This window comes from Pinus tabuliformis, chromosome 4_2 (assembly GCF_031772625.1).
Source record: "Pinus tabuliformis cultivar Carrire ecotype Pingquan chromosome 4_2, CPIR1, whole genome shotgun sequence".
NCBI classification, from domain to species: domain Eukaryota; kingdom Viridiplantae; phylum Streptophyta; class Pinopsida; order Pinales; family Pinaceae; genus Pinus; species Pinus tabuliformis.
In genome coordinates this window covers 338,762,291-338,783,462 of record NC_142304.1, presented here as the reverse complement: position 1 = coordinate 338,783,462, position 21,172 = coordinate 338,762,291, and the positions used below count along the sequence as shown (strand labels likewise).

At 40.9% G+C, this 21,172-nt stretch overlaps 1 protein-coding gene across 2 annotated transcripts in view; it reads right to left on the bottom strand.

The window, feature by feature from the left end:
• LOC149169322 (Protein kinase superfamily protein) overlaps positions 1–21,172 on the bottom strand; it is a 164,124-nt gene that overhangs the window by 58,128 nt on the left and 84,824 nt on the right. The window contains exons 3-4 of one of the 2 annotated variants that reach the window (XM_089428648.1): positions 16,330–16,492; positions 16,155–16,195 (exon numbers count right to left, since the gene is read on the bottom strand). Coding sequence is in view for 1 of the 2 variants with exons in the window: in XM_089428647.1 (XP_089284773.1) it covers positions 16,155–16,314 (160 nt within the window). In the remaining variant the exon portion in view is untranslated. Of the gene's footprint in view, positions 1–16,154; positions 16,493–21,172 lie in introns of both variants that reach the window. The other variant, XM_089428647.1, reaches the window with a different exon arrangement.

The following is a 21,172-nucleotide window of genomic DNA, read 5'->3' as shown; positions in this document are numbered from 1 at the left end:
GCAATGTTAAGAGGGTGACGCAGAGCCTACGTCAGCGTTCTGAGTTAGGAGAAAGGCCAGCGCAGAGGCAGAGGGGGGGCAGATCAGGCCTACGCAGTGCTCGGTCATCTTTCTCAGCCACGAAGGATTGACGCTGAGGCTAAGAGGAGCTGATCCAACTCTCACTCTAGTTGTGCAGAGCTTGAAGGGCTTAGATTCTTCAGTTGTTGGGGCTAAGGGAGCTGTGCAGATTATGATTTGAGGATTTGGTGGGACATTGTTTTTGTCTGTACAAAACAGTTTCTAAGGAGTCGGAACCAAGGTAGAGGGAAGCACTACCTTGACGGATTTCTAGCCAAGAAGTCTATATTCAAGTTGCAGTAGCAAAGGGGGATTGGAGAGGAGTGATTCGACAGTTGGCAGGAGGATTTCCAGGAGGGAAGTCGAGACTCAGAGGGAGTCTAGAAGAGGAGCAGAGATGGCAGTAAATGGATTGAGGGATCAGGACAGATTGGACGGGGCTTCCAATTTTGTCATCTGGAAGGCCAGGATCCTGGCAATCCTGGATAAACATCGCATCAAGGACTATGCCTTGAAAACCGTAGTTGTCCCAGTTGACCCTGATGCAAATGAGAAGTATGAGGAGGCCATGGCGAAGGCGAAATGCATGATTCTAGACGGGGTCAAGGATCATGTCATACCACATATTGCTAAGAAGAACACAGCAAATGAGATGTGGCAGATGTTGACCACCTTATACCAGGGCTCTTTCGTGCAACGGAAGATGTTATTGGAGAATCAGTTGAGGTCATATCAGATGCAGAAAGGAGAGGAGATAGATCACTTCCTCCTCAGGTTGCAAGGAATTCGCGACCAACTTACTTTCGTGGGGTCTACACCGGATCCAAAGTTTATGGTCAGGACTGCTCTGAATGCAGTCTCCGAGGACTGGGAGACATTTGTCCAAAGCATTTTGGGCAGAGAAACTCTCCCCAGATGGGAGGAGAATATGTGGGCAGCTCTTCGACAGGTAGAGATCAGGAGAATGACCAAGGCGAGGAGTAGTGGTAAGGGAGTTCGAGTCAAGAAAGAGGAGGAGGATGCGGCTCTAGCATCTGTAGGACAACAAAGGAAGAGGAAGAAGAAGGACATCTCCAAGGTCAAGTGCCTCAACTGTGGGGAGCTGGGATATTATGCATCTCAGTGCCCTAAGAAGAAACGCAAGGGAGAAGCTTTCGATTCAAAGGCAGCTCCAGCTAAGGCGGAGAAATAAGTCGAGAAGAATGATGATTGTCCCATGAGTGCTCATGCATCTCTAGAGAAGAGGTGGGGTGATATCGAGTTGTAGTCAGGAGGACTACATACTAGGGGCAGGATCCTTGAGGTGCCCAAACTCTTGGATCACATACGGCTACAGGAGCCCTTAACGACAGTAGCATGATCATAGGTGTTGGATGGACCAAGGTGTGATGGAGCGGCAAGGCCTGCTAGAGTGCAGAAGTTTGTAGCAACGTAGTGGAGGATGCAACATTGCGAGAGGCACAGAAGAGGTTGCAGCAACAAAGTGGCAGCAGAGGGAGCACAGGATAGCAGCAGAGGTAGCTTCAGCATCATGAGGATTCCAGACTGACCTGGATGTCAATGTTTGGGTGTAGTCAGTTACTTACTTCTCGGTAACTGAGTTGCAGTGCAGCAGTTAACAGTGGCAGTGGTATAGGCAGCATGATGCAACATTTTGAGAGGGAGCTACAGTACAAATGTAGCAGTGGCATTGGCAGTGTCATGGGCAACTGTACAGGAAGCAGCAGTGCAGGGTATGTGAGGCAGTGGGCCAAGCATCAGCACAAGGACCGATGCCGAGGATCAATGTGATGTTTCGATGGTGAAGCATTACTAGAGCACATTCCTCGCTAAGAGGCAGTGTTGATTTTTGGTAGCATTGGATGTGCTCTAGCCATGAAAATTGGTGGAGAGTCTAAGACACATGAGATCTCCAAGACCCAGAAATCATTTGGAGAAATTCGACCCGGATGAAGAGATATTAAAATAATTAATATTTTTAATGGGGTTCCTAAGTCTAAACTTGGGAAAATTAAAATATTAATGTGTATTAATATAATATGGGTGAGAAAGTTCTTAATAACGAGGATCAAGCCAGATCTAATCTTAGTCGTTGATTAGGGACTTAATCTCGGTCATTGAATCATCAACAGGAAAAGTATAAGAGGAGGATTGAGGGTCAGTTGGAGACACACCAAGTTGATCAATCAATTCGATTTTCTGTGGCAGGGTTTGCTGAGAAATCGAGTTAGTGATCTGTTGCAGCGAGGAGCAGTTCGATAGGAGGCCGAGAATACATATTAGAGAGGCAGAGAAAGTGCGAGAGAGACAACGCAAAGCCCAGGGAGCCTGACGCAGAGGCAGCAAGGGTTGACGCAGAGGCTGAGGAGGCCAGCGCAAAGGACGCAGAGGGCCAAGAGTCTAACATAAAAGTCGCAGAGGCTGACGCAGGCAGCGCAGAGGGCTGCAGAGCTGAGGCTAGGCTTAAGAGGTTGTGCTGAGGTGATTTCGTGGGCTATTTGAGAGATGATTAGCTAACACAGAGCCGTAGAGGGTCACGCAGTTCCAGAAGATAGCTTGGAGCAGCTTTCGCTGTCCAGCTGAGGAACAATTTGATTACTATGGGGCCAATCATCCAATTGTTGATTAGCCGGAATATCTGTTTCCGGAGATGGGTAGTTCTGTCAAGGATAATCTCTTAAAGGTGAGCCATTTCTGGCACCCTAGTTTTATTCAGAAATATGCATAATAATAAAACCCTCTATATATTGCACCGGTTTTCCTGCATTGGGTTTTTCCGCGGACGATTGTCCAAAATAACAGTGTCCCTTGTGTTGTCTCAGTTTATTTCAGTTGTTGATCTGTATGTTTGTGAAGGCTGCAATTGTGTTTATTTCGATATTTATGCATATAAATAATATGTTAATGTAAAGAACAATTTGGAGATAATAAACCAGATATTGCAGTAGGGGTTTCTGATGTGTTAAATTCAGAAATTTTCACACTTAATAATAAAAACTCTCAACTTCTGCACCGGTTTTCCCACATTGGGTTTTCCCGAGGACTTTTGTCCAAAAAAAAACGGTGTTATAATTTTTATGTGTCTGTGCCAGTATTTTCTCAATTTCTAGATAATATTTTGCAGTATTTATTTTGGTGAAAATTGCAGTTGTGATTTATTCATTATTTGTCATAGCAAATAAACTGCTAATTAATTTACAGTTAGAAGAATAATTTCCAGTTGCCACAATAGTTGAAAATTTCACATGGTATCAGAGCAAATTTGATCTGACAGGAAGCTCAGAAGCGGAAGGAAGAACTTGTCTAGATTCAGAGGGAGTCTGTTTTCCAGATTTGCGCAAAGGTTGGCCAGGAAGTTCGAACTGTTGGGAACTGGGGAAAGGGTTTGATTTTCTAGTGCAAGTGACAAGAAAAATTCCTAGAGCCCAGTAGAAGCTCCAGCGGGAAATAGTGAAGTCCGGAAGTAATTTCGATGAAACAAATAAGTATTTTCACTGAGCAGATTTCTTGTCTGGGCGCAAAAAGGTTTCGCAGTAGATTTTCTAGAGCAGAATCAGCGTCAAGTGGAAAATAAAGTGCACACACAAAGGAAATTTCTCTCAGAGGGTTTATATATTCAAAAATACAAATTTCCAATTGTAGTCTGTAGTAGCTGCAGGCAGATTTTCTCACTCTATGGAGTATGAATAACAGAGATAGAGGCCAAGCAGGGAAGAGAAGGAGACTTCCAGTATCAGTCTCCAGTTGTTTGAGTTTCACAGATTTTACAGTGTTCTAGAGATGGTCGTACCATATTACCAGAGGAGGTCATGCGAGTTGGCCAAAACATAGATTTGGGCAGCAAATCGACTTCCGATTACTAGAGACAGGTGTTGGTGGAAGTGTGAGTTGTCTAGTGCGAGTTGCAGAGTGAAGAAGGGTCCCAGACAAGGACCAAACTCAAGAGGAGATAAAGAGGCACCAGATCCATGAGGAGCATGAAACTCTAGTGTGCCGGATGGGCAGGATCCAGTGCAAAAGCAGCAACGGGATCAGTCAGATCCGTTCCAGTTGTTGCAGCAGTATCATCACCTTTGCTACAAGGGCCCATAGTATGACAGTAGTAGTATCCAGTGCCAGTAGGCGCAGTCATTCATTCAAATGACAGTTGCAGAACTAGTTGTAGACGTAGTCAGTACACGTGAGACAGTTGTAGAGCTAGTTACAGTGACATGGGCAGTCTAAATTGCCCAGTTGAAGCATGCAGGTGCAATTCCAGCCAGAAGATTCCCAACGTAGAGCTACACAGTCTAGCTTCCAATACAGGAGGGAAGTGTGAGTTGTTGGAAGGGAGCAAAGAGATTTCCCTTGGGGAGATCAGGACTCAAAGGGAGTCTAGCTTCAAAGGGAGCGGCCCTATGGAAGCTAACGGTTCAAGATCTGGGGAGATCGGACTCATTATTGCACCTGTTGTAGCAACAGTGCAGAGATAGCACTAAACCAATAGCAATAGCAATATTAGTAGATCAAAGTTCAGATTTGCGCGAAGTTGGGCAGGGTCCATCGAGGTAAGCATCGGATGGTGTTTTCTCATGGATCATTACCCTTGTTACAGGGGCCCACAACATTCCATAGCAGGAGGATCAGAGTAAGTTGATGCAGTCAGATTCCAGAGTGACAGTTGAAGACTAGTTGCAGTGAAGTGCTAAGGAGTGCAGAGCAATGTTGACAGCAGAGCAAGAGGCTCAGTGGCAGAGTCAGCAACAACGCAGATTCCTCGATGGAAAGTGCAGACGCTAGTAGCAGCGAAATGCCCAGGAGACAAATGCAACACAGAGACAATTGATTCAGTATTTTGGATACTTGTCAGTTGCAGTAACAGCAACAACAGTTGAGAGGGATTTGTAGAGCAGATGAGAAGTTGGCAGCAGTATAGCAGTGTCAACAATAACAACAGTTGAGAGGGAGTTGTAGAGAAGATGCAGAGTTGGCAGCAGCATAGCAGTGTCAACAGCAACACAAATGCAGCATCAAATTTGCGCAGTGGTTGGTGGGCAATGGCAAGCAGTCATAGTGGCCCGACATCAACAGCATATAGAGGATGATGCAAAGACAGGGTGTTGTCGCAATACAGCGCTAGAACACCTTCCTCGCTAAGAGCAAGTGTTAGTTTTTGTAGCATCAGATGGTGTTCTAGTCTCAACAATTGTCAGAGAAGCTAAGAAACACTAGGACTCCAAAACCCATAAAAGGTTTTAGGAAAATCCACCTAGAATTGCCTTAATTAAGTTAATTAATCAGTAATTAATTTTTTCCCAAGTCTACCTTGTTAAAATTGGCAACTAGGTCCAAACTCCATGTGGGTCATCTTATTCATGGCTGATAATATTTTTATTAGATTCCTTTCGTCGAGAGGTGTAGTATTGATCTAAAGATCATCCGATTCTGATAAGTATTTATGGAGATATGAATTTATTTTGATTATGGAATAATTATCAAGTTGACCAACAACTCATGTAGGCTCAGAAGCCCAACAAACGCATCTATTCATAATCAACATTTGTATATAAATACAGGAAGTCTTTTCCCCATTTGGACACACATCTCATCACATCTCTCTCTCTCTCTCTCCTGCGCAAAAAAGAGGCTCTTCTCCTACTACGCAGAAAGGGACTCTTCTCTCACACGTGTGGAAGGAAGGACACAGAATTTAGGGCTGCAATTGTAGATTGGAAGTTTGACCAGCGTTGACCATCAGACTCTCTCTCAGAACTGTGTTGTAGGTGGAACTGACTCTCCTCAGAAGGCCGCATTTTTTGGTGAAGGAATCAAGCCAATCTGACAATCGGTTTGAAAGATACTGTCTGCCCTAGTTTAGGGCTGATCTAGGGTTTGTTGCTGCTGATGTAAATCAGATTTATGTACTATTTCTCTCTGCTCAATTGTTGAAGATAAAGGAAGATTTGATCAAAGGGTTTCCCCATATTGGGGTTTGTCACTGACTAGCCGCCACATCTTGTGTCTCTTGTCTTGGCTTGTTTTCTGTCGATCGTTTAATGTTCTATCTGCACTTTACTTACTGTACACGTGATTGCTAATATGTGGATAATAATAATAAAAAGAAGTAAACTACTCTAAGCATAGAACATACCATAACTTAACATAACTTAAGGAAAATGATTAATTAACAACAATTAATTGAGGAAGGTGATGTCTCTCTAGAAACTCACATGGATCAACTAAGAAATGATCTCAGCCATTGATTAAGTTTTAATCTTGGTTGTTGGAGTCCCAACTAGAGATTATAAGAAGTCAATGGGTAGATGGAGAAAGACACTTGAGATCAATTTCTTTGGGTAGTTCGACTTTCTCGAGAGCAGCAACATTCTGCGGAAAGAGTTCGAGCCAGAGAGGGGACACAGAGACAGAGAGGCACAGACAGTGAGTCCAGAGGAAGTCCTCCAGTTCCAGAGAGTCAACTACAGGGGGGCCAAGTTTCCTCAGTGACGCTGCATAGTGCTGGCGCAGAAGCTTCAGAGGCAAAGTTCGATTTGGCCAATCAGAGGATCGATTCAGTTGCTGGAGACCAGGAGAATTTCTAGAGAGGTTTGGTGAGTCATTCTCAAAGGTTGAGTTGGGCAGACGACTTGATCAGTTGCAATTTCTAGGCAAAGCGTACTAGTGCTTGCGTAGGAGTGACACGGAGGCTAACACAGGGGTTTCATAGAGCCCAGTATTTGTCAGTTTTGGATATAGATTAGTGCCCAGTGAGACAAGATTTGTCTCAATAATTTTTTGTGTCCAGTTTCTTTTGTAAAGGATTCCCAGTTTGGGCATCCAATTGTACTCAAAATTTCTCACTGCTTGCTTAACAATAAAAACCCTCAGTTGTTGCACCAGTTTTCTCACATTGGGTTTTTCCGGGGACTTTTGTCCAAAAACTAACGGTGTTATAATTTTTGTGTGTGTGCCAATATTTTCTCAGTTTCCAATCTATTTCCCAAAGTATTTATTTTGGTGAAAATTATAGTTGTGAATTATTCATTGTTTGTCATAGCTAATAAACTGATAATTAATTTACAGTTAGAAGAATAATTTCTAGTTGTTGCAATAGTTGAAAATTTCACATTGCACAATTGTATGTTGGATTCAAGGGCTTCCAAAAATATCATGCCAGTAAAAGTTGTTGATTTGGGGTAGCATCGGATATGCTCTAGCCACAAAAATTGGTGGAAAGGCTAAGGCACATGAGATATCCAATACCCAGAAAGGGTTTGGGCAGATTCTAAACAGTTTAAGAGATATTAAAATAATTAATATTTTTAATGGAATCCCTATGTCTAAACTTAGGGAAAATAAAATATTAATGTGTATTAATCAGTGTTCCACCAAGGTTCCAGGACGAGGGGGCAAGGGAGCGACGGGGCGCGGGAGCGGCCTATGCAAAAGCTCCCTACCATTTTTAGGAAAGGTGGGGGAGCGTCAGGGTCTTAAAAATTTATAAATATAAAATATAATTTATTAATTGAGTCTACTGTGACAATTTGCCAATTTGGTTTGAATTGAAAAGCTGCAAAGCATAGCGTAGGCCTGTTCATGGTGAGATATGCATTAAACTGTTCATGGCTGTTCATGGTGAGATATGTATTAGACGCTGTTCATGAGGCTGTTCATGGTGAGATATGTATTAGACGTTGTTCATATATCAAACGTTGTTCATATATTAAATGATGTTCATGAGGCTATTCATGGTGTGATATATACAAACGATGTTCATATATTAGACGCTATTCACATGTCAAATGCTGTTCATGTCATATGAATATGGAACCATGTTAATGCAATATGGAGTCCATACATGGCATATACGCTGGAAATATAAACATTGAATATATATGCTGGGCATTCATATAATACACCACGCAATCATACACAGTCATGAGGATATCCACGCTGCTGATGAGGATGAGCCACGCAATAGATCCATTGACATGATACAGCCGCAGGCATAGATGGCAGCCACGTAAATGCGTTGTCATATAGCCGCAGTAAGGAAAGAAATTTAAAACACAGTCATGAAGGGAAATTACACGCAGATAAGGGAAACTTCTACGCAGTCTAAGAGACATGTAACTTACAGCCAAAAGAAGAACTGTTCACGCTGAAAAATGACAGGTGTGGCAGCCGCAGTCATACTTATAAACTCAGGTACAAGGTCCCACATTAATGGCACGTAGCTGTAGATGACAGCGTGGTAAATCCAAGGCTGTCTATAACAGTCTTGACATCTGAACTCGGTGGTTCTTCTGTAGCAATTTAAGCATGTTGGACAACGTAATATAACAGTGATTAGAAGATGAAAATATCGAACAAAGGGACTGTGTTATACACAGCAGTCCTGAGATATCTCAGTAAAATCTCAGTGCCAGTACAAACATCTTGTACAGCAAGGAAGCGCCCCCTCAAGGAAGGGAAACTCCCCCTGGCACGTCCCCCTAAGTTTCCTCATTTTTGGGAGCGTGGGGAAACGTCCCCTTCTAGTCCCCAAGTCCCCGGAGCGCGGGGGAGCAAGGAAACTAGACCCCTAGGGGGGGGGGGGGGGGGGCGAGTCCCCGTGGAACACTGGTATTAATATAAAACTTTGTTAGAATGGTCCAAAAGTCATGGATCGAGCCAAATCTAATCTTAGCCATTGATTAGGGACTTAATCTCGGTCGTTGATTTATCAACGAAAAAAGTATAAGAGGAGGGTTGAGGGTCACTTGGAGAACACACTGAGGGAGACCAGTCAATTCAATTTCTCGAGCGGGGTTAGCTGAGAAATTGAACCAGTGGTCTAGTGAGCAGTCAAGAGGCAGCAAGTACGAAGCAGAGAGGCGAGATCAACGCAAAGGCAGGAGAGGCAGACAGAGGGCTTTTCAGGGAAACGCAGACGCAGCAGAAGACTGCACAGTCACTTGCTGGGCCTGCGTGAGTGACACAGAGAGGCCCAGGGCTGACGCAGAGGGTTTGAGAGTCACGCAAAGGTCAGTCGAGTAGATGCTGGGATTGGGAGAAGTGTTGGAGAATTATTTCTCTCTGTTGGTAAGCCAGTTTGGCACCTTGTTGTACAGAAGAATTGTTGAATAATAAAATCCTCCCTTCCTGTACCGGTTTTCCCACATTGGGTTTTTCGGGGACTGTTGTCCAAAATATCTGTGTCAATATGTTAATGCTTGTGCATATGTTTGTTTCTGTATTACGGTGTGATATTTGCAGCAGTATTTTATTTTAATGTTTATTTAAGTAATTTCATAAATAACATATTGTGGGATAAGTAGGAAAAATAAATCAGTTGGGGTAATGATAGAATTTTCACATGGTATCAGAGCAAGTAATCAAAGACAGAAAGAGAAAATCAGCTATGTGTCGAGACCATGATGCAGAGGCATCCACGTCAGGAGACTCACACAAACTTTCAGAAGATTGCACAAGAGAAAGAGATTTCAATTTCTCTATGTTGGCTTCCAGGCTGGAAGAAGAAGTGGCATGTATGACTAGTGCTGCATCATCAGAGGTATGGTATATAGAAAGCGGAGCTTCGTGGCATATGACGAGAACCAGGGAGTGTTTCTTAGAATATCAAGAAGAGAAGATGAACTTTCAGATCACCATGGGGAACAAGGCAAAGTGTACTCCAGTAGGGAAGGGTACCATAGTTTTTCAAACAGAATTGGGAGAACGGTTTCGTGCTACAAATGTACTGCATGTACCAGGATTGGGGATGAACTTACTTTCTGTGTCGCAACTACAAGGCAAGGGCTATGACGTCTACTTCATCAAGGAGAAGGTATACGTCAAACACCCGAGCTGGAAAAAGAAAGTGCAGATCGGGATCAAAAGTAATCGGTTGTATAGATTGCAACTAGAATCACCAATGGCACTAATAGGCAATCATGGAGACAAGGACTTGAACAAACTATGGCACAGAAGAATGGGTCACTTGCACCATGGAGCTTTGAGAATTCTCAGGAGCACAGTAACAAGAGTTTCAATCTAAGTACAGAACGAGATGATGTATGCAGGGGATGTGTTTTAGGAAAGTATGCCAAGGCAGCATTTCCTAGGAGCAAACACAGGGCCAAGAGTGTATTAAGATTGATACATCTGATATCTATGGACCTATGTCTATCAAAGCTCTCAGTGGTGCCGAGTATTTCCTTACCTTCATTAATGACCACTCAAGGAAAACTTGGATTTATTTTCTGAAAACTAAGGATGAGGTTTTCTGTCGATTCAAGGAGTTCAAGGCTCTAGTGGAGAATCTGACTGGGAAGAAAATAAAAGTTTTGCGCTCAGATAATGGTGGAGAATATGTCGATAAGGACTTCACTGATTTTTGCACTAAGGAGGGCATCAGAAGAGAGTGGACAGCTCCATATAATCCAAAGCAGAATGGGGTAGCAGAAAGAAAGAACAGGACTATTGTAGAAGCAGCTAGGGCCATGATGTATGATCAGGATATGCCAAAATTCTTGTGGGCAGAAGCATGCAACACAGCAGTCTATGTTCAGAACAGGACTCCTCATCGGGCAATGGGCAAGATTACTCCAGAGAAAGTCTTCACAGGGAAGACACCTGAAGTTAGTCATTTCAGGATATTTGGGAGTCTAGCATATTGCCGCATACCCGAAGAAAAGAGGAAGAAGCTGGATCAGACTGCGGAAAAGGGATATCTGGTAGGATATAGCGAGAACACTAAGGCATACAGAATCTATCTTCTAGGGAGCAGGAAGGTAGTAGTACAACGAGATGTAAAGTTCATGGAGGATAGGGCTTTCAGAAGATCTTGCAAGATGCCTTCCGAGGAGCAGTCAAAAGAGGAGCCGTTGGTTAAGCCTCTTCAACCAACAGAAGTAAAGAATTCTTCCTCAGGACAGGAAGATTCTCAGGATGAGGAGGAGGAGCGAACAGAAGCACCTGTTGGCAGAGGAAGAACTAGCAAGGAACTTCGTCAGATTTTGCGAGATGCAGAGGACTTCATCGGTGCGCCAAGAAACAATAAGAGGGAGCGAAAACAGCCAAATAGATATCAGGCATTAGTAGCTCAGGATGGAGAGCCTGCCAGTTTCAAGGAGGCAGCTCAACATCAAGTTTGGCTAGATGCGATGGTAGAGGAATACAACTCCATAATGGTAAATGATGTCTGGGAGGTGGTGCCAAGACCTCAAGACAGATCAGTGGTAGGTTCAAGATGGATCTACAAGATCAAATATGCTACAGACGGCAGTGTTGAGAAATACAAGGCCAGGTTTGTGGCTAAGGGGTATGCTCAAAAGGAAGGGATTGACTATGAGGAGACCTTCGCCCCGGTAGCCAAGTATACATCTATTAGGACCGTGATATCTCTTGTAGCCTAGATGGGATGGGAGATCCATCAGATGGATGTCAAAACGGCATTTCTGAACGGGGTAATAGAAGAGGAGGTATACATTGAACAACTAGAGGTATTTGAAACTCATAAGAAGAAGTCTCATGTATGCAAATTGAATAAATCTGTGTATGGGCTAAAACAAGCACCAAGAGCATGGTATGGTCGAATAGATGGCTACTTGCAAAAAATGGGGTTTGTCAAAAGTGACATGGATCCGAATCTCTACTATCTGGCTGTAGAGAACGAGCCGCTAATCTTAGTATTGTATGTGGATGATCTCTTCCTGACAGGATCATCCAGACTCATTGGTGACTACAAGAAGAATCTAGCCACAGAATTCGATATGAAGGATTTGGGACAAATGCACTACTTCCTAGGGTTGGAAGTTTGGCAACAAAAGGGAGAAATCTTCCTTGGGCAAGGCAAGTATGCTACAGAAATCCTGAAAAGATTCGGGATGGACTATAGACCTATGGCTATGCCAATGATCACCAACTGGAAGAAGATTGATGCATCAGAATACAAGGATGTCGATCCCACCCTATACAGGCAGCTCATAGGGTCCCTGATGTATTTGGTCAATACCAGGCCAGACATTTGCTACTCTGTCACCACCCTCAGTTAGTTCATGGTGAAACCGAAGAGGGCACACTGGGCAGCAGCCAAACATGTTTTCAGGGTTTTACAGGGAACAGTCGATTATGGACTCTTGTACACCAAGAGTAAGGATATCAGATTGAGTGGGGATTTACTATTGCAGATTGGGCAAGAAGTTCAGTGGATCGGAAAAGTACCTCTGGGTACTATTACAACATTGGATCAAGAATGACCTCCTGGTGCAGTAGGAAACAGAAGTTTGTGGCTCTGAGCTCATTAGAGGCAGAATATATGGCGGCGAGCACAGCTTCGTGTGAGGCCATATGGCTTAGAAAACTGCTTTTGAACCTATTCAGAAGGAATATGGAGGCAACCAGGATCATGTGTGATAATCAGAGTTGCATCAAGCTCTCTGAGAATCCAGTGTTTCATGATAGGTCGAAGCATATTGATATCCGATGTCACTTTGTCAGGGACTATGTCCAATGAGGAGTTGTACAGTTGAGCTACACTCCTACAGGAGAACAGGTGGCGGACATCCTCACCAAGGCCCTTGGAAGGACAAAATTTGACTACTTCAGGGAAAAGATGGGGATGGTAAAGAACCTGTTTCAGTAGCAGAAATGGGAGTGATAACTGCAAGGATGCAGAGGAAGTTGCAGTGCGGGTGCAGTGTTGGGAGAAAGGACCAACAGCAACACGGATGCAGAGGGAGTTGTCGTACAGATGCAGCAGTGGCAGTAGCAAAGCCATGGGCAGCAGTACAGGATGCAGCAGTGCAAAGGATGTTGGGCAGGGAGGCTTAGCATCAGCACAGCGATCGACGTCAGATGATCAGGGTGATACTCAATGAGGAGTATTCTTAGCAATGTTGTTAAAAGCGCGAGCGGGATTAAATCGGCGCCGGGAATGAAGCGGAAAAAATCGGAAAAAGCGGGAAAAAAGCGTTTGGTACAAAAATATTCATTTTTTTCATTTTTTTTCAATTTTCATTATAAATCGCGCTGCCAGGGACCCCCGAGCTTTTTTATGAAAAAAGCGGGATTTTTTCAAAAAAGCGCGCTTTTTTTTTTGAAAAAGCGGGAAAAAAAAAATTTAGGCGCTTTTTTTCCATAAAAAGCGCGATTAAATCAGCTTAGGGAAAAAAGCGCGTTTTTTTGAAAAAAGCGCGATTTAATCGCGCTTTTAACAACACTGATTCTTAGAGCACAGTCCTCGCTAAGAGGGAGTGTTGATTTTGGGTAACATCAGATGTGCTTTAGCCACAAAAATTGGTGGAGAGGCTAAGGCACATGAGATCTCCAATACCCAGAAAGGATTTGGGCAAATTCTAAACAGTTTGGGAGATATTAAAATAATTAATATTTTTAATGGAGTCCCTAAGTCTAAACTTAGGGAAAATAAAATATTAATGCGTATTAATATAAAACTGTGTTAGAATGGTCCAAAAGTCCTGGATCAAGCCAGATCTAATGTTAGCCGTTCATTAGAGACTTAATCTCAGCCGTTGATTTATCAACGAGAAAAGTACAAGAGGAGGCTTGAGGGTCACTTGGAGAACACATTGAGGGAGACCAGTCAGTTCAATTTCTGGAGCAGAGTTAGCTGAGAAATTGAACCAGTGGTCTGGTGAGTAGTCAGGAAGAAGCAAGTACGGAGCAGAGAGGCAGGATCAGCCACTAGAGATCAGCGTAGAGGTAGGAGAGGCAAACGCAGAGGCAGCAAAAGACTGCGCAGTCACTTGCTGGGCCTGCGTGAGTGACGCAGAGAGGCCCAAGGCTGACGCAGTCAAGCAAGGGCTGACGCAGAGGGTTTGAGAGCCACGCAGAGGTCAGTCGGGCTGACGTTGGGATTGGGAGAAGTGTTGGAGAATTATTTCTCTTTGTGGGTAAGCCAGTTTGGCACCCTGTTGTACAGAAGAATTGCTGAATAATAAAATCCTCCCTTGCTGCACCGGTTTTCCCACATTGGGTTTTTCCGGGGACTGTTGTCCAAAATATCTGTGTCAATGTGTTAATGCTTGTGCATATGTTTGTTTCTATATTACGGTGTGATATCTCCAACCGCATTTTATTTTAATGTTTATTCAAGTAATTTCATAAATAACTTATTGTGGAATAAGTAGGAAAAATAAATCAGTCGCTGCAGTGATAGAATTTTCACAAAAGTCATGAAGCAACTAGATCTTAGCATCTCCCAGAAGTATAAAAGTGTATGTAGTTTCAACGCCAAGCCCGTTGAAGTAGAAAGCCTCACATAAAAGATTTTAAGGTGACATTAGCTATGAATCCTGACATACCATTGCTATGGATTTTGTGGTCATAGATATACTTGATATGTGGGGCATGTTATTATCTAGGAAACATGAAAATTTGTAAGCCCCAAATTTCTACTGTAGCAACTGATTAAGTTTCTTCTATTTGTTAAGTAATTGAACAAATTATTTATTGTGTGCTACGGTAAACACCGAAACTAACACTGCAGCCTTCACCATTTAAATAAAATGTGGAAACAAGAAAGAAATACGCAACACATCTACACAGTTATTTTTGGACAAATGTCCCCGGAAAAACCCAGTGTGGGAAAACCGGTGCAGCAACTGAGGATTTTATTATTATGCAATAGTAATTTCCTAATACAATCTCTAGATGCCCTGTTGGCTATCCAATACAGAGAATATCACAAACAGAGAGATCTGTGAGATTACCTCACACTATCACTGAAAATCCTAGCTAATCCATCCCTTGAATGAACAACCCCTAGCTGCCTCTGCGCAGTGTCTGCGTTATCCCAGTGTCACACTGTCTAGGATCTGCGTCACGCTTCCCTGTTGATCTATTTTCCTCTGAGATTCAGACTTCTGCTCTCCTAGTCTCACACCCCGGCTTCTAGCTACAGAAATCAAACCCTCCAGCAAATTTCAGTTTCCCTCAAGGCTTTTGCGCTGCCTCTGCGTCAACTTACCAAATCCCCCCACCAATCCATGCCCAAAAGTGTTTGTGATAAGTAAACAAAATTACTCAACTACACTAATGAAAATCCATACCTTCGGGGTCGAGAGGCCCACCTTCAAACATACGATCATAACAGTTGGGCAAGGGACCACATGGTTGGCTCAGGTGGCGGAGATGGTGGCACATCGAGCTATTTGGTGGCTGCAAGGGGCTACTGGCTACCGGCTACCGACTGAGGACCATCTAGGAGAAAAAAATTTCCTATGGATACTACCCACAAAGTGGTGGGTAACAAGGCCCCTTCTAGAATGAGCGGTAACAAGACTTATTAATATTATTATCTTTGTTCTTTTACTTATTTGATATGGATATGAATAATATATTCATATAGTTAGCTATAGTAATCTAATCTTAACCTTTATTATATATATTTTTAGGTATTTCCTTGTTTTTAAGATTATCTTACTGGATAAATTATATTATCTATTAGCTTAATTTAATTTTAGCCCCTATTAATATTCTTAATTTAATATTTTAACTTTTCGTTAAGAATATGGCTAATATATAGTTATCTCCTCTTCTATTGACCATTAGTATATTAAATTTTTCCTTATTTTTAGTGTTTTTGTTACCTTTCGAATGTTTATTTGACTTAATGTTCATTAACTTTTTACCTTTCTTGGTATCTCTCACCTATTTATCTATTCATCAGAATTCTCATCATTGTCCTAAAGATGAGCCACACTTGCTGGCTCAAAATGACGACTCAAATAACACATTGTGATGGATCCAGAAGAATCAAATCAAAGCTATTCACATCGAAGAAGCCTAAACTCAAAAGTTCCACCACTACTAAAATTTTTGATATCACTTTCTACTTTTGAGCAATCAAATCTCTTTTATATGTGTTTGTGTTGTAAAATAGTAAAACAATGAAAATATCTCAATTTTAGGTATAAGATATGAAAGAAAGCCAAAATTCAATTTGACCAAAAACTGAAGAATGGCAGTAAATGTGTAAGATGTCAATAAACAGATAGAAAGCCATTGCTAAAGGATTATAAAACAGTACATAATCATTAGTAAAATTATAAATACATGCTGCATCCTCACTGAGAAACATTGCTCATCCTACTGGAGTGCTAAAATACCTGTTTCGGTTTCTTGAGAAACGCGGTGTCTGGACCATCTCCTGTAGAGAAAATAAGCAAGAACAGTCTTCGAGATGATAAATGTGACCACACCAAGTGTAATAAACAATCCCAAAAGCTGCCCTTTACTCATATTTTTCATATGATCATCCAAAACCATGTCATAGGACTTCACCTATTATCCACTGAATGAAACCTGAAAACATGCTCCAAAAGGAAAATGCAGGATGGTATCAATTCTGAAAGGTCCCAATGTCCTCAAAATTTGATGCGCCCATATACTTTCACAATAAATGGAAGGTAAGTCTTGCCATTAACCAGCTTCAAGATTCGCCACCCTGACACATGTTGAAACGAATCACTAGTTCCAATTAGCATATTTACCCTGTAGGAAATCCCACCCCTCTGTGACAGCAGTCACTTCAGTAAAAGTATCATTGTGCAGCTAGAGAAACACAGGCATTAACATGCACTATAAAGCGAGCAAGAAACAATAGTTTATGCACGAGGTAAATTGTACACATATTTTGATATATATGCCTATACAATAAGGGGGCAGCCATCATGTGCGTGTGTTCAGTATTCTTACAGAATGCATCATATCATGTGTCAAGGCGTGGCATTCTACACTTCCAGTCACTTTTACGGGTATTGTAAAAGTCAAATTGTGTAATGCTTTGCCTATTAAAAGCACCATAAAGAGTAAATGGTTAATTGAGTTCAGAGTTCAAACAAGTATTGTAAATGTGTTTTTTCTTAAGAGTATGAATGACCGTATGTGTCTTTCATTACTTTTCTGCATCCACATTTCGTGCTAACGCAGTTGAAACTTGACAGCCCAGTTTTCCCTACTTATGATATCAAAACTCAGGCTAAGAGCATAAAAATGAGAGTTTGATTTTGTGAAGCTCATGTAATGATTGATTGAAGCCAAGACAAACCAGTAATGATTTATTCAGCTAATAAAGCTGCGAGAGAGTTGTGCATGGAAGCTGTACACAGTTTTATTGTTGGAGATATTGCTAACATGTTCATGCATTTATTATTGAGATTTTTTGGTCATCTGCAGAAACTAACTTGTGTTTTTGCAGCCTGTGAATCCTAAGCAAGGTTTCCAAAGACGGAGTGGAGCGGGAGTGTCGGGAAAGCCATTTTCCAAAAAGCATTGAGTGGAGCATCCCAGGAATATATATATATATATAAATTAGTTGTAAACTATATGAAACTAGCAATGGAAATGGTGTAGGCCAATAGGATTGTTAAATTGGAAAAAGTTGTAATTTGGTTTCATAAGCATTCCACAATTCCTAAATGCATCGAATATTCAAATCATATCACAAAAATGAAATCTACCACAAAAATGAAATCTACGAAACAGTTCTCCAAGCGAAGGTCAGAAAATAGTAAATACTGCGAAGTTTCTAAATTTATAGTCTGACAAGAGAATGAAATTGGTTTCATATTCAAGCAAATAATATTGATATATTAAATTTTAAATTTTAGTATTTCATTTTTTTAATATATATATATATATATATTAAAAGGAAAGAAAAGCAAAACTACAAGTATAATATTGAAAATGCACTTTTCAACTGCACTCATATTTTGTGAAATAAAAACCATGAATATCAGAAATACACTATTTCATTCTGCAACATCATAGAGCCATTCCTCAAGGCATTGATCTTAGTACATTCATATTGTGTGAAATATAAACCATCAATATTAGCCACTATTTGAATATGCAACATCATGGAACCATTCCTGATGGCATTGATTTTAATCTATTTGCATGCTTCCATATCTGATAGGTACAACATTAGAGTGGACATTGTTTCTAACAATAAAATGGTGTTATAAGATTACTTTGTGCATCCTAATATGGTCTGTGAGAACTTTCCACGCAGTTCCAACAACAAAATGGTGCTATAAGGTTACTTTGTGCCTCTTAATATGGTCTGTCAGAACTTTATGGTAACTTTATGGTCAAGTTCTTTCACGGCATGATACATTGGCAGCTATGTAATTTGTTTTCCACACATGTAACTTTATGGTTAAGTTCTTTCACGGGATGATACATTGGCAACTATGTAATCATTTGTTTTCCACAATAGACTATATGGTGAGAACTTATATCTATGCACAACAGAGCCTTGATATGTTTTAATCTTTGGAAGAAATAGATCCTTCCTCTCAACGATATATCCATTTCGTTTGGGACAAAAATTTGTTATTTTATGCCAATCTCCACTAGTATCTAGCAAGTGCTGGCATTAATGGTGTTAAAGTGGAATCTTCAATTATATATACACATACACATTCAATTTTAAAATAGTGATGACATGAACATATATACATACACACATTCAATTTTAAAATAATGATGACACAATTTCTAAAATAATTTTGTAACACAATTTTTAAAACAATTTTGTTTAATTAATAAATTATCACAATGTTTAAGAGAGCATTACATTCTAAAAATAATAAAAGTTAAATAAATAATTTTATTAAATATCCATAAATCAAATATTATCAAATTAATAAATTACACATTCTATCATTTAAATTTATAAAATAATAGATTTTAATAAAAAATGTTTCACAAAAATTTTAAAAATAATTAATTAACTAATTATCATTCATATTTCAGAATTACTCTAAAATTTATTAATATTTATATTAAATAAATTTTCAAAATGGTATTTATTAAATATTTTATTATTTATAAAAATCACTTTTCCCCAGCGTCTTCCTTTGATTCTCTTCTATCAAAATGTTATCAACCAAGCGAGAAACCTAAATCTATTAAGGACATTTGAAAGATTATTAAATGTTACCCGAACCAAAACATAATATCACGGAAGCTTTTTAAATCACGGACACGAAATCACATTCAGAGTGTAATGGGATCGCAATTTTATATTTCCAACCAAATGCACTTTCAAGAAAATAAAAGTAACTGCAAGTAAAACAAAACTGAAAGCCACGCAGAAAAAGAACAGTCTGTCCCAACGCAGTCAAAAGAGCAAAACAGGAGACTATTGATGTGGAGAATGATTTGGTTGCCAAATACTGTGTCTATGAATGAGCTTGTGGGTCTATTGGAGAACAAGATTCACAATAGTCTGTGTGAAAATTCCTACACTATAATCCTATTGCAGAAACTGTTTTTATTTCTCCTAATTGTTAGTTAATTAACAATTTATCTGCTACTACAAATATTGAAATAAACACACTGCAACCTTCACAAATAAAATTATGTGGAAAAAGAAAACCCTGGAAGCTGAGAAATGCTAGAACACACACATAAAATTAACACAATTATTTTTGGACAAGAGTACCCGGAAAAACCCAACTTGGGAAAATCAATGCAGCAACTGAGGGTTTTATTATTATGCAATAGCAAGAAATTCTGAGTACAACTGGATACCGATATCTGGCAATACTACAGAGAAAAATACTGCCAAAAATCTAGTTTGGAATTTCCTCACCCCATAGGCAAACCCTGACACAACTTGCCTTCAGAAACTCGGCTCTCTAACCCTCTGCGCAGTCTGCTTGACGTAAAGCCTCTGACTGTTCTATGATGAAGTCGTTTTGCCCTCTGTTGGCTGGAAAAATGATTCTCCAACACTCTAGGACTCCTTCCCTACCTCTGGAACTAAAGACGTCTTTCCCTCATAGCAAATCGAACTTGCCTCTAGAAGCTACTGCGCAGCCCCTATGTCAACTTCTCTATGGCTCTTCTACCTCTATGCAAATGTACTCACTAGATCTAGAATACTTCCTCCAGCCTCACTGTCTCTGCCCCTCACACACTGCTTCGATCTCTAGCTCTCTCCGGGAACTGATTGCTGCTACACTGGAAATCAATCTGCCAAGAAATCGAACTGCTCATATATATTCTCCATCACCACGTCGACCTCCTCTTATAATCCTTTGTTGGAGCACAAACGGCCAAGATTTAAACTTAATCAACGGCTATGATCATCTCTGGATCGATCCGTGTGAGTTTCTAGATGATTCTCGTCTTGAATTAATTAATATTGATTAATTAACCATATTCCCTAAGTTTAAACTTAGGAAACATTTAAAAACTGGTTAATAACCTAATTAAAACATTTCTAGGCGGAATTTCCATAAACGATTTATGGGTTTTGGAGATCTCATGTATTCTAGCCCCTCCACCACGTGGCTAGAACACATCTGATGCTACAAAAACTTACACTCCCTCTTAGAGAGGAATGTGTTCTAGTGTTGCACTCCCTACCACAACACCCTATATCTGCATCATCTCCTAGCACGCTGCCGATGTCTGGCCATACTGCCCACCAACCACTGCACAACTCTGATATACGCTACATCTGTGTTGCTGCTGACACCGCCATACTGTTGCCAACACTGCATCTCCACTACAACTCCCTCTCATTTGTTGTTGTTGCAACTGCAACATCTGCAACTAAAAAGCATCCAAAATACTGAATCAACTGTGATCAATATGATGCATCTGTCTCCTTAGTCTCTGACTGCTACTAGTATCTGCATTGTCACTGAAGAATTTGCGCTGCTACTGACTCTGCACTGTGAAAATTCTATCACTGCAACAACTGATTTACTTTACCTACTTATTTTCCAATTAGTTATTTATGAAATTCCTTCAATAAACATTAAAATAAATTTTGTTGCAGATATCACACCATAATACAAAAACAAACACATGTACAAGAATCAACACATTGACACAGATATTTTGGACAACAATCCCCAGAAAAACCCAATGTGGGAAAATCGGTGCAGCAAGGGAGGATTTTATTATTCAGCAATTCTTCAGTACAACAGGGTGCCAAACTGGCTTACCCAACAGAAAGAAAATTCTCCAACACTTCTCCTAGTCTCTGCGTCAGCCTGATTGACCTCTGCGTAGCTCCCAGACACTCTACGTCAGCCCCTGCCTCTCTGCATCAGTACTGGGCCTCTCTACGTCACCCACGCAAGCCCTCTAGTGACTATGCAAT